At 38.9% G+C, this 14,917-nt stretch overlaps 1 protein-coding gene across 4 annotated transcripts in view; it reads right to left on the reverse strand.

Annotated features, from left to right (window-relative positions):
• Positions 1 to 14,917, reverse strand: part of CENPI (centromere protein I) — a 93,365-nt gene that overhangs the window by 3,705 nt on the left and 74,743 nt on the right. For all 4 annotated transcript variants that reach the window (XM_072125780.1, XM_072125779.1, XM_072125778.1 and 1 more), the window contains 5 exons: positions 12,776 to 12,908; positions 4,789 to 4,913; positions 4,663 to 4,711; positions 4,333 to 4,566; positions 3,503 to 3,544 (listed from right to left, as the gene is read on the reverse strand). In XM_072125780.1, the coding sequence (XP_071981881.1) occupies positions 3,503 to 3,544; positions 4,333 to 4,566; positions 4,663 to 4,711; positions 4,789 to 4,913; positions 12,776 to 12,908 (583 nt within the window). The remainder of the gene's footprint in view (positions 1 to 3,502; positions 3,545 to 4,332; positions 4,567 to 4,662; positions 4,712 to 4,788; positions 4,914 to 12,775; positions 12,909 to 14,917) is intronic.

Raw genomic sequence — 14,917 nt, forward strand, 5'->3', positions numbered from 1 at the left:
TGTCAACAACAAAAGACAATTACCTGTCGCAAATAGCCCTGGAGCCAACAAGAGGGGGGGCACTGCTGGACCTTATCCTAACCAACAGACCTGATAGGGTATCAAAACTACAGGTTGGGGGGAACCTGGGGAATAGTGATCATAATATCATTGATTTTGTACTACGGTTTACTAAGAACGTTAGGGAAGGGGCAACCAACACTCTAAACTTCAGGAGGGCAAATTTTCAGCAACTAAGGGAAGACCTTAAAGGCATAGACTGGGATAATGTTCTCAAAGACAAAAGCCCCCCCCCTCCCAAAAATGGGAATTTTTCTCATATATTCTGAAAAAATCCTGTGAGAAACACATACCTTATGGGAAAAAGCATAAGAGGGACAAGAAACAGCCAATGTGGCTAACTAGTCTTGTAAGGAAAGCAATAAGCGAGAAAGATAAAGCGTTTAAGGTGCTAAAACGTGAAGGTAGCGATCAGGCATTACAGGATTATAGAGAGAAAAATAAATCCTGTAAAAAGCAGATAAAGGCTGCAAAAATAGAGACAGAGAAAAATTGCCAGAGAGCAAAAATAATCCCAAATTATTTTTCAAGTATATAAATGATAAGAAACTAAAAACAGAGAGTGTGGGTCCCCTTAGAAATAACATGGGGATCATGGTGGAAGGAGATGAGGAAAGGGCCAGTCTACTGAATGTCGCCTTCTCAACTGTCTTTACCCAGGAAAATCCCCTGGTGGAAGACACTATGAGGAATAATGTAAATTCTTTTTGGAATGTCAACAGTTTAACCCAGGAAGAGGTACGGCGCCGCCTCGCAAGCACTAAGATAGATAAATCACCGGGGCCAGATGGCATACACCCCCGGGTTCTGCATGAACTATGTACCGTGATAGACAGACCGTTATTTTTAATATTTGAAGATTCACTGAAGACTGGTTATGTTCCACAGGACTGGCGCATAACAAATCTGGTACCAATATACAAAAAAGGATCAAATAGCGATCCTGGAAACTACAGACCCGTGAGTCTAACTGCTGTGGTGGGGAAAATATTTGAGGGGTTTGTTAGAGATGCTATCCTGGAGTATCTCACTGTGCACAACCTTATAACCCAGCGTCAGATTAGTCTGATAGGACCGATCTCTCATAAACCCATGCTGATTGGTTTCTACGAGGAGGTAAGTTCAAGACTGGATCTGGGGGACGCTGTGGATGTTGTATATCTGGACTTTTCAAAGGCATTTGACACGTGCCACATAAAAGGTTGGTATATAAAATGAGACTGCTGGGAATAGGAGAAAATCTGTGTATTTGGGTAAGTAATTGGCTTAGTGATAGAAAACAGAGGGTCGTCATTAATGGCACATTCTCAGATTGGGTTGAGGTTACTAGTGGAGTGCCACAGGGGTCAGTATTGGGGCCACTTCTTTTTAATATTTTTATTAATGACCTTGTAGTGGGTTTACAGTCAAGTTTCAATATTTGCAGATGATACTAAGCTGTGTAAAGTAATAAATACCGAGGTCGCTAGTTTAGCATTACAGAGGGATTTGTGGAAGCTTGAGGAGTGGGCAGAGAAATGGTTGATCAGATTTAATGTAGATAAATGTAAAGTTATGCAATTGGGCCATGGAAACAAAAAGTATAATTATGTTCTAAACGGTCAATTACTTGGTAAAACTGGAGCTGTAAAGGACTTGGGGGTATTGGTGGATGGTAAACTTAATTTTAGTGACCAGAGCCAGGCAGCTGCTGCCAAAGCAAATAAAATTATGGGATGTATCAAGAGAGGAATAGATTCTCATGATAAAGACATAGTTTTGCCCTTATACAAATCCCTGGTCAGACCACACATGGAATATTGTGTACAGTTTTGGGCACCAGTGTATAAAAAGGATATAGTAGAGCTGGAACGAGTGCAGAGGAGAGCAACCAGGATTATTAGGGGAATGGGGGGATTAGAATACAATGACTACAAAGATTACAAAATTTGGGATTATTCAGTTTAGAAAAAAGACGACTGAGGGGAGACCTCATTACAATGTACAAATACCTGAACGGACAGTACAAGGATCTCTCCAAAGATCTTTTTATACCAAGGCCTGTGACCAGGACAAGGGGCATCCTCTACGCCTAGAGGAGAGGCGATTTTACCATCAACATAGACAAAGGTTCTTTACTGTAAGAGCAGTGAGACTATGGAACTCTCAGCCGCAGGAGGTTGTTATGGCGGACTCTATGTACATGTTCAAGACAGGTCTGGATGCCTTTCTGGAGAGCAAAAATATCACAGGTTATGGGGATAAAACATTTATTTAATTCTTAAAGGTTGGACTTGATGGACTTGCGTCTTTTTCCAGCCTTATATACTATGATGAAGCCATTTCCTGGCGAAATACGGTTCTCTTTGCCTGGGGTCTGTATATGTATTTACTTACCTACCTATGTTCCCTTATGGTCTCCTCCTTTTGGATACGTTTTCAGTATCCATTGCTATCCCTCATAATTTAGGGGTACTAATGGTCTAGGTACCCGTTTCCTCTAATGGCATTAGCTTTAGCCATTACGATATTTGGACGGAATCTGGTTCTTGTCCGACTTAGCACTTTATTGTATGTAGGGGTACATCAACTTTCATATGTTTATACCCGGGCAAAGTGCAACCTTTTTATCTGATTGTTGCTCCAAAATGCGTTTGTCATTTTTTAAATTAGAAATACATAATAAAATAATTTACTCCAACCATGGTGGCTTTATGTATGTTAGTCTTAAACTTGCTAAGTGTTTCAAATACTGTCATGTAGTTGTCATATCATACCACTATACAAGGGCCAAATAATACCACATTATGGTCACTATAGTGGTTACTAAAGTGGTTACGGTTACTAAAATAACACTATGCAAAGATCAACATCACCAATAAAATTGCTGGACAAGGAGTGAATATTACCTCTATATGAGTGATTGAGACAATTTTTTTCAGGAAAACTGATGTACAAGCCCAAATTATACAGTCACAGTATGAATACTACCATTGTCATTATATTACAAAGTAAATAAATATCACCATACTAATGCTATACAAAAGACACCATTACTGCAATACATTGACCATACAGTGATAGATATTAGTTCTATAGATGCTCTGTAGACTCTACAATTAAATGAAATGCACTGACAAGTGGCATCTCTTCACTTATCAGGATTCGGATTTGAAAAAATTAACACAGATTCTACAGAATGTGTGCGTGCTCAGATGCTGAAAATACTGTGCAGGCCAGGGTCAGACAAAAAGCTTGGGGCATTTTGGTCAAGCAATGCCACAAGCTTTGTCACATTTGCACAATTCAGGTGAATTGGGCTCTGCTGCAATTCAAAGCACAATTGTTAGGTTATAAATTTCAATGATCCTGGAAATTGACCCCCCCCCCCAAAAAAAAGTTTGGTTCCTAGGGAAGAATATTGGCAGATATACATCTAGGAGAGTAATAGGCTTAACATTACCTTCAAGAGATTAAGTTCAAACATTTTGTCTTCAGAAAGCCTCTAAAAATAAATAAATAAAAATGTAAAATGTTAAAATTTCACATTTCAAATTTAGAGTAGAGGAATACAGGTGCAATTCTGATAAATCTCCTCCAATTAAAGCGAACCCGTCACTATGAATTTGGTGAACAGCCAATGAGATTCGGATAAAAAAAAAAAAAAAAAACAATTGTTAGCATTCTCAATAATGCCACTACCTTATAAAACTTTATTTCTTAATACACAGTGAGGCATCAGCAGCAGCCCGTGTTTCATTCTCCGCATACATTCTCTCTCTCCTCCACACTCATCCAGCTCTGCTTCTCCCCTATTCCGGTCATGTGCATGGAGCACGCAGGAGAGGGAAATGATGTGGAAGAGAGGAGACAGACACACAGACACTGTGGAGGCTGTTCCCCCTCACCAAATGCTGCCAGGTAAATGCCAAAAAATTCTGAATGCTGACAAAGGCATTTTTTAAATCAACACAGCATGGAGACAGGTTTGCTTTAATTAAATTATAAATCTTTGATTTTCTAAACAATAACAGTTTATTGTACAACATGAACTGATAGTTGCTTTTGTTATCTGCAAAGGAAAATCAAAAGCGACACAAAAACTAAATTTATTTTTATCTTGCAGATCATAGAAGAACACTTCAGCCTAAGCCATTAGAACTATAAAAAGGCAAAAAAGTTGTCTGCAATGCTTGTAAAAAAAATTTTTTTATAAAAAGGCAGAAAAGATGGTAAGATAACCTATAGATAATCCATAAATGAAAGTATAAAATATTTACTGTATTTGCTTACATCTCTAAGAAATGTGACAGCAAAGCTCAATAGTGCAGGGTGGAATACTATATTGAAAGTCTTCTTATAGGTCGGAACTCCAGCCTTTTCAAGTATTTCTGGCGCCATCTTGATACCCTGAGGATGGTTGTCTTGGCTAAATGCTTGTGATGTCCAAAGGCAGCCCACCATTGCAGTCAAGTACTGGTTATACAGCTGAAACGTCTGGCTGCTTATGTTCAAAAGGACGTGGCTCTATATACAGGTAGATTGAAAGTGAAAGTGAAGATTTACAATGCTTAGTTATAACTCTTATGTAATATTCTAATATGACTTCTGATTGTGATTTACCGTTTTAAGTTGTTCATTATTTTTTGCAGTCAAGAGGTTTTCCCTATACCTGTAAAATTATGTCCAAACATTTAGTTGCTCTGCAAGTCACAAGAAGATATAAGATCCTAAAATTGATCACCCTACCTGTACATGATGTAGCAGAGTTGGTTAAGGTTGACAGAGTCTGTACAAAGAAGAGCAGCATAAAAGACTGCAGGAGGTGGAAGGACAATCAGAGGCAGGTAGGACTGTACATAAACATCAGACACCTTTATTAAAAAACAAAAAAACTATTTAGCAAACAGAATCAAGAGTCTTCAATGGCAATAGCACTTTTTAGCCAGTTAGATTGGAGTTGTACAAGGATAGAAAAAAAAAATAATAGATATATGGCTGGGGAAGGGGGTCTTAAACTACTTATGTTCACCTTAGGGCCACCCGTTACTGCTGGATTTCGTTTTCAGAGGTCAATGTCGCCAGCCTCCCCTATCTTTTATCCGCAGACAACCCCGTCAACCAATATTATAACTTCTCATATTATGTGGTCTGAGCTTTGTTAAAACACCATTTTAATTCCTATGCTTTAACCCCTCAAGGGCCAAGCTCAATTTAAATTTTTTCTAGGCAAGGTACAGAAAAAGGAAATAAAGGAATTAAATCAAAGCGGTTTATGGGTTATGTAAACGTATACACGTTGTACTTTTTATTTATTAAATTTTACAGGGATTCAGCGATTTCAAACATGTATGCTGATTTTTAGGTTGATTGGGAGTTTTGTAATGTGTAGGGGAAATATGTGAAATATGTACGAAAAATGTTATGTCCCATAAAGGCACTAAAAAGTATCAACTGATGATTTGTTCAGACTAAAACACTGCGATAGCAGGCCTAGCAAGAAGTTACAGCTGTTGGGAGAGGAGAGTTCCCTCTATAGACGCTGCCATCATGATTACCATGGCGTCTATAGGGTTAAATAGCTGGTATCCTGACTATTGCCATCCAAGCTATTAGTTCGAGTTCCATTAATCTCTCCATGTAAGGGGCTTATTTTTTTGTAGGATGAGATGCACTCTTCAGCAATACTGTTTTGAGGTGGCTCTGCCCCATCAATGAAAATGTATTACTTTTTTGTGGTCAAGTTGACCCCATTAATTCTGTAATAGATTTTTGATTTTTTTTTGGTGTTCAACAAAGTACCCTAAGTATACTTTGCTTTTTTTGTACGGGTGAGCATGATTACAACTATACCAAAATTTCTATATTTTTGCTGTATTAGGTTTTACAAATTTTGCAGAATAAAAATCTGTGTAAAAAAAAATAAATTCTATCTTTTTTGCTTGTCGGCTTGGATTTTACGCCTTTCACTGTGTGCCCCAAATGACAGGTCCTAGCTCTGATCGCGGGTGTTACCGGTGGGTGCTTGCTGCAATATGCAGCAAACGCCCATCTTGTATGGAGAGGGCTCAGCTGCACTGTGTCTGTGCATAATGTACATCTATGGTGTCCGTTTTTACAGCTAGCTCACGGCCACCATATATGGATATGTGAATGGAGCCTTACTCTTTACTTTCAATAGCAGCTATTTATCAGATGCATTTCTAGATCTCCTTATACCTGTTTCTATGTGGTTGTATATGTAAGTGTTGAGTATATAATTGTGCGTGCAGGTGTATGTATGTATGTATGTATGTATGTATGTATGTATGTATGTATGTATGTATGTATGTTTAGACTCGAGTATAAGCCAGGGTACCTAATTTTAAACACAAAATATTGGGAAAACCTATTGACTCAAGTATAATCCGAGGGTGGCAAATGCATTGGTCACAGCCTCCAGCCAGTATATAGCCAGCAGCGTCTGCCTTCCAGTATATAGCCAGCAGCCCCTGTAGTATATAGCCTTCTAGCCCGTCCACACAGTATATAGCCTGACAGCCCCTGTAGTACAGTATATAGCCTGTCTGCCTCCCCCCCCCCAGCATATAGCCATCCCATCTTTCCCCCAGTATATAGCCGGCCAGCCCCTGCCCAGAGTATGCAAAGACTTTAATTAAAAAAATTAACACTGTACAGGCGGTCCCCTACTTAAGGACACCCAACTTACAGACAACCCATAGTTACAGACAGACCCCGCTGACCTCTGGTGAAGCTTTCTGAATGCTTTACTGTAGTCCAAGATTGCAATAATCAGCTGTAAGGTGTCTAATGAAGCTTTATTGAGAATCCTTGGTCCCATTACAGCAAAAAAAGTTTAAACTTCAATTGTGGGGGCCAAAATTTTTTTTGTCTGGATCTACAATTATAAAATATACAGTTTCGACTTGCATACAAATTCAACTTAAGAACAAACCTCCGGACCCTATCTTGTACGTAACCCGGGGACTGCCTGTACTCACCTTTATGACACCCCCACTGGTCCTCTTCTTGCTTTGGATGCTTCTGTGCCTCTTCGGGTCCTCTTCCGGAACTTCAGCTCCTCACGCTCGGCTGGCACACAGAATAATGTCAGCCACTTGCCGAAGTCATTGTTTGTGAGCCGCCGGCATCGCGAGGGGACACGCAGAGGAGCGGAACGACCCGAAGAGGAGGGAAAAGACACAATAAGGCACCGGAGCATTGGAAGCAATAAGAGGAGCTGATGGGGGCGTAGGAAAGGCGGTTACAGTCTGAGGTATTTTTGTGCTGAAAAACTCAGCTTATACTTGAGTATATATGGTATAAATATATAGGTGTTTGTTTATGTGTTGGTACATGTGCATGTAAATAAATGTTATGTAATATATTCATATGTGTAGTTGTATGGCTTTGTTTACTCTGCTGTCATGGTCACTAAAATGAAGGCGCCATTGACTTATAACTGACATATTGCAGCAAAAACCTACCAGAAACTATCCCGCAAAAGAATGAGACTGTATACAGGTCTGTTTGCTGCAGCATGAAAAGGTTATCGGTGTCAGAACATAGCATTTAAAAAAAATCTTTTAAAACATATTAATACTTAAATCCCTGTGATTGTACCAACCCATGGAATAAAAGTCGTCATTTGGAATGAAAAAAGAAAGGCATAAATACTGAGCTCTCAAGAAAATGCTGCAAATTAGTTTATTTGGCTAATTTTACCATATTTGGATTTTTTTCATGATTCCCAGTATACTGCATGGAATATTAATTATATTTAATCTGTAAAGAAAACAAACCATCATACAGCTCTGTTAATGGAACACTTTTAAAATGTATGGATTATTGAAGGTGGGCAGCAAAACATGAAAAAAGGCAGTGTCATTAAGAGGTTAAGACACAGATAATGTGAATAAAATCCGTAACCTTAACCGGTTAAGGACCGGGCCCTTTCCTGTTTTTTCATGTCCATTTTTCACTCCCCACCTTCAAAAATCGATAACTTTTTTATTTTTACACGTAAAGAGCTGTGTGATGGCTTGTTTTCTGCGTAACAAATTGCACTTCATAATGATGGTATTAAATATTCCATGCCATGTACTCGGAAGCGGGAAAAAAATTCCAAATGCAATGAAAATGGTGAAAAACCGCATTTGCGCCATTTTCTTGTGGGCTTTGATATTACGTCTTTCACCGAGCGCCCCAAATGACATGTCTACTTTATTCTTTGGGTCGGTACGATTAAGAGGATACCAAATTTGTATAGGTTTTATAATGTTTTCATACATTTACAAAAATTAAAACCTCCTGTACAAAAAAATATTTTTTGATTTTGCCAACTTCTGGCGATAATAACTTTTTTATACTTTGGTGTACGGAGCAGTGGGTGGTGTAATTTTTTGCGAAATTTGATAATATTTTCAATGATATCATTTTTAGGACTGTACGACCTTTTGATCACTTTTTATAGATTTTTTTAGATTTTTCAAAATGGCAAAAAAGTGCCATTTTCGACTTTGGGCGCTATTTTCCGTTACGGGGTTAAACGCATTGAAAAACAGTTATATTTTGATAGATCGGGCATTTTCGGACGCGTCGATACCTGATGTGTTTATGATTTTTACTGTTTATTTATATTTATGTCAGTTCTAGGGAAAGGGGGGTGATTTGAAATTTTAGGTTTTTTTATTATAATTTTTTTTTTTTTTAACTTTTTTTTATTTTTATTTATACTATTTTTCAGACTCCCTAGGGTACTTTAACCCTAGGTTGTCTGATCGATCCTATCATATACTGCCATACTACAGTATGGCAGTATATGGGGATTTTCCTCCTCATTCATTACAATGTGCTATCAGCACATTGTAATGAAGGGGTTAAAACGAAATAGCCACCATGGCTACCATGGAGACGGATTGCCGCCCCCGATGACGTCACGGGGAGCGGCGATCCCAGGTAAGATGGTGGCGCCCATGCGCCGCTATCTGTTTGAGGCTGCCGGCAGCTTTGCCGGCAGCCCACGCTGTAAAAGCATCCGCGATCGGTGCTAGCACCGATCGCGGATGTTACCGGTAAGCCTTTGCTGCAATATGCAGCAAAGACTTACCGGCTATGGAGAGGGCTCAGCCCGTGAGCCCTCTCCATGCAGCGCGACGCGACCGCCGCCGTGAATACACGCCGTGAACCGGTTAAATATTTATACAAAAAGTTTCTTCACAATTGTTTTCTTAGTATAAGTACTCAATATGATAAATGCAGAAGATGTCAGTAGGTAATTGGTGGTGGTGGTGGGGCACCTAAACCCTGCATGATCATCTTTATTGGTGCCCAAACCCAAAGCTTTAAGAATAAAGCTCTGGCCATATAATACTTTGAAACTAAAGGGACATCCGCTATTCTCAGTCTGTCTATTATATAGGTTCAGAATCCAGAGACCTGAGCAATGAACCGCTTGGTAAGAGTCATTTTAACCCCTAGGGGACACAGCCTATTTTGGCCTTAAGGACGTGGCCCCATTCTTCAAATCTGACCTGTGTCACTATAAGTGGTTATAGCTTTGGAACGCTATGAGATATCCAGGGGATTTTTAGATTGTTTTCTCGTGACACATTGTACTTCAAATTAGTTTAAAAATTTGGATGATATCTTTTGTGTTTAGTTATGAAAAAAAACAAAATTTGGAAAAAATTTGGAAAAATTCTTTATTTTCAACGTTCTAAATTCTCTACTTTTGATGCAGATAGTCATAGCTCCCAAATAAATTCATAACTTACATTTCCCAAATGTCTGCTTTATGTTGATGGTTTTTTAAGATTCCACATATTTTACTAGAATGTTATGAGGCTCAGAATTTCGGTATCATTTTTCACATTTTTTGTAAAATCACCAAAACCCGCATTTAGATGGACCTGCTCAACTTATAATTGACACTGAGAGGCCTAAATAATAGTGAGACTCGTAAATTACCCCATTGTGGAAACTACACACCTCAACGTATGAAAAACCACTTTTAAGAAGTTTGTTAACGCTTTACGTGTTTTATAGGGGTTAAAACAAAATGGAGGTGCAGTCTGCGAATTGTAATATTTTTTCACAATACACCCATTTTGGGTGGAAAATTAAACATTTACAATGGATTAAATGAATAAAGGCTCCACAAAGTTTGTTACCCAATTTCTCCCGAGTACACGGATACTCTACATGTGGTGGTAACCTGTTGTATGGGCGCACGACCGGGCATAGAAGGGAAGGAGGCGCCATCCAGATCAGATTTTCTATGTCACATTGTACAGGCTATAATTTTTTTCTTTTTTTTAATGTGGACCTATAGGGGCTTATTTCTTTTGCCACATGAGATGCACTTTTCTGGTACGTAATTTGGGGGAATCTATAGGCTAATTGGTGAGATTTTATTAACTCTTTGTTGGTGGAGGAAATGAAAATCATCACTTTTCAGGAAGATTTTTATGGGTTTTTTTTTTTTGCCCATTTACCATACCATAAAAATAGTATATTATTTTTATTCTATGGGTCGCCACGATTACAAAAAGACCTCATTTATATAGATTTTTTATTTTTTTCCCATTTTTACTGCATAAAAAGTAATTTGGCAAAAATGTTGTTAATTTTAGCATCACCGTCTTTCATATGCATAACTTTTTTATTTTTTGCCTCACAAATCTGTTTAAGGGCTTATTTTTTGCGAGAAGGATTGTTCTTTTTAGTGGTCTTATTTTAGAGTGCATAACATTTTTTAAATCCCTTTTTAGAGCATTTTTATAGGGTATTAATTGAAAATGATCTTTTTTCTGGAGCTTTTTTTTGTTTTGTTTTTTACGGGGTTAACTTTGCGGATCTAATAACGATTCTGTTTTATTATGCAGATGGTTACGGACGCAGGGATACCAAATATGTGGGGGTTTTGTGTATTTTATTCAATTGTACTGAATAAAAACCAATTTGGAGAAAATCTTGTTCATTTTAGCATCACCATCTTTTCATATGCATAACTTTTTTATTTTTCGGCTGACAAATCTGGTTAGGGGCTTATTTTTTGCGAGAAGAGTTCTTTTTAGTGGTCTTATTTTGGAGTGCATAACATTTTTTAAATTACTTTTTAGAGCATTTTTTGATAGGGTATAATTAAAAATTATCTTTTTTCGGAAAGTTTTTGCGGTTTTTTTTCTACGGCGTGTACCGTGCGGGTCCAGTAACGATTCTGTTTTATTATACAGATTGTTACGGACGCGGCAATACCAAATATGCGGGGTTTTTTGTGTTTTTGTGTTTTTTATATTTTATTAAGTGTTTTTATGGGAAAGTGACATTTTAGGGGCTTATATTTTATGTATTTATTTTTTATTTATTATAATGTGTAGTGTTAAGTGTTTTTGCATATTTTTACTTATACATACTTAAACTTGAACCAGTGATGCTCTGATCACTGGTTTAAGTTCAATACACTGCTCTACAATACTATTTTATTGTAGAGCAGTATAAACTGTCTGAGCATGCAGGCGCATGCTCAGACAGTTTACAGTCAGACCCGGAAGGGGTCCGACTGCCATGGAGACCGGGCAGCTCCGGGGCACATGCCAGTCCTCGGAGCTGCCCAGAAGTGGATCGGATCCCCCGGTAAGCGGCACGGGGGATCCGATCCACAGCGCAAACACCCTTAGACGCCGCGGTCATGTTTGACCGCGGCGTGTAAGGGGTTAACACCCGCGATCGGAGCCGGCTCCGATCGCGGGTGTTAGCGCAGGCTGTCAGCTGTACTAGACAGCTGACTGCCGCTGCTTCTGGTACCGGCTCCGTTCGTGAGCCGGTGCCAGAAGCAGGACGTTATAGAACGCTAAGCATCTAGCCCCGGGGACGTACTATAATGTCCTGGTGCGCCTAGGGGTTAACAGACAGTTTACCGTATATACTCGTGTATAAGACAAGTTTTTCAGCACAAAAAATGTGCTGAAAAACCTCACCTCGGCTTATACAAGAGTCAATAATAATTAAAAAAAAAAAAAATTAAATACTCACCCTCCGGCACCCTGTCCTCGGCGGCGGCTCCCGATCCTCTGCGGCAGCCCCGCTTCTCTCTTCTATCTTCACTTGCCGGCAGTCGCACAATACGATGCAGCGGTGTCGCCGCCGATGACGTCATGAAGCGGACGCGACTGCCGGCTAGTGAAGAAAGAAAAGAGAAGCTGCCGCAGAGGACCAGGAGCCGCCGCCAAGCATCAAAGGTGAGTATCGTCGGAAGGTGAGTATTAAGTTTATTTTGTTATTATTCTCTTGGCATACTGAGGGCAGGCTGTATACTACATTGGGGCAGGCTGTATAATACTGAGGGGCAGGCTGTATAATACTGGGGGGCAGGCTGTATAATACTGGGGGGCAGGCTGTATACTTCATGGGGGCAGGCTGATTGTATACTACTTGGGACAGGCTGTATACTACAGGGGCTGGCTGGTTGTATACTACAGGGGGCTAGTTGGCTGTATACTACACCCTCGGTTTATACTCAAGTCAATAGGTTTTCCCAGTTTTTGGTGGCAAAATTATGGGTCTCGGCTTATACTCGGGTCGGCTTATACTCGGGTCGGCTTATACTCGGGTATATACAGTATTTTTTCGGATAACAAGGGCAAATGGATAAAACAGCATGTTGTGTCACTTGCTAAAGATTGTACACAGAAACTTGACATTTACTTCAAAACATAGAAGATAGGAGTCTTACCAATTTATAGAAATCTAAAATAACATGTAGGAGAAGTGAACTGTTATGCATCTGAATACCCAAAGTAGACAAACGACCTGTGAACTGGATCATATCGTCAAATGAGGTCATCAAGCCCGACATTGTATCATTCCTGTTTGTAAAGAAAAAAAAAAATTTTTTTATTTCTAACACAATTCTTCAAATTAAAAAAGTAAAAATATATGCTACTAACTGTGCAATTTCAAGCAAAGTTTAACAATTCAAAGTTAAAGGGATGGCCTGACAGCGAATCATGATTTTGAGAATTCCTCTGCTGTTTCTTACTCTCTGCTGTGCTCTCAATCCCATGATGCTTCAGCATGCATAGACAGTACCATGATTGCTAACTAGTTGTGCATCTGTACACTTTATACCATTGGTATACAATAGTTAAATGTTATTGATAGTGATAGGGAAATGATAGATTAAATAGTAGGGAAAAAATATGATTTTGTAAAAATGTATGATATATGGGGAGTATTGGAAACGGGGCTATTTCACTCGGTGGAATTTGAAGCCCAATTTGATAAAAAGAAGAATAGGTTGTAAGGGTTATCTTAAGATATCCCCGTTGTGAGGATTTAAAAAGTGGGCATTGGCTCCGACTGGCTACTCAAGGGTTCTATGAGATAAAGGGATACAGGGGACTTAAAGTCCTATGAAGATCTGGCTAAAGATTTTAGCTGGGAATTAAGGGATTGGTTTTTCTATGCCTTCAGTGTGTGTCAAATGGGAGATAATTTTGGAGAAGTGGCTCATCCATTAGAGGACCTCTTTATTTTGCAGCTCAATAAGAAGGGTATAATGTCTAAAGTATACAAGGAGTTGTTAAAAGATGAAAATTTCCCTCCTGTTAAGACATGTTATGAGAAGTGGAAGGAGGATGTGTCAGATCTAACAGTGGCAGAGTGGACGTACTCATTAAACACGATTAAAAAAAAAAAAAAAAATACAAGACCGCTATGTAGGTCTCTGGGTACTTGTACTCTGTTTGTACCGTTCATACCACTGCCATTTTTTTCCACAACTGTGTTTTTACTTAATAAACTCTTATTGAACCATAAAAAAAATAAAATACAAAAATATATGTCTCACATTGTATAACAATTGTTTAAAAAACACACGTTGCATTATACACCAAACCGATTAAATCAATTCCAGAGAAAAAAAATGAATAAAAAAAAAAAGGTGCAACTTGACCTCACACATTTGCTCTAGAAATGCCCAAAGCTACATTGTTATTGGTTGGGGGTAGTAGATAGACTACAGTTGATCTTTAAGTGTAACATCCCATGGAAAATACAGGTGTGCGTTTTGGGCTCCAAAATGGGTATTCTGGGATCACCAGGCCATACCATATCCGCTGTGTATTAAAAGCACTTTTACTATCAAGAAAATGAATTCTATATCTTTGGAAAAATAGGGAGCCACCTAAGGTAAAGGATTAGGAGACAAGACTAGATCTTTTGGGCTATGCTGAGCGACAGGAGGCAATGGATAAGGGTATAAAGTCAGAAAAAGTATGGGAGGAATGGATAAATAGATCATGTTAAATGACAGTAGGCTGTTATTTGGGAACTTTTGTATTGTTAATTGGGTTTGTTGTGTAGGGAATGGTATCAAGGAATGGTATCAAGCTGCTGTAATGATAATGTGTTTTGAATATAAAATGTTCTCTTTTTGTATATTATTATAATAAAAAATTTAAAAAAAAAAAACACCCACGCTTTATACCATGGGTATACAGTAAGGGAAGTCTTAATTTTAATAAACAATCACACTGCACATAATGAACAATGGAATGTACAGAATGCTACATATAACAATGTGAAAACAAAGCAAAGCATATCCCAATATTCAGATAGGAAACAGTGCTGAATCACTTAGTGCTGAGGCTGTGTTGTCCAGCACCTTGGACACAGGTGGTGGGAACAGCCCAATCAGCCTCATAAAGCCGCTCAGCAGAGCTGAAAGTGTTGTCTCTCTGGAAGGAGGCTGGAGAGCACGCAGCCTTGACCTGGAGCAACAAAAGTGTTTTTGTTAGTGGTGAGTCAGAGAACCATTGTTTAGTTAGCACCCTGAGGCCCCTTTCACGCTTGCGTTTTTCACCCACGTTTTCTG

The sequence above is a fragment of the Engystomops pustulosus genome, chromosome 9 (assembly GCF_040894005.1).
Source record: "Engystomops pustulosus chromosome 9, aEngPut4.maternal, whole genome shotgun sequence".
Taxonomy (NCBI): domain Eukaryota; kingdom Metazoa; phylum Chordata; class Amphibia; order Anura; family Leptodactylidae; genus Engystomops; species Engystomops pustulosus.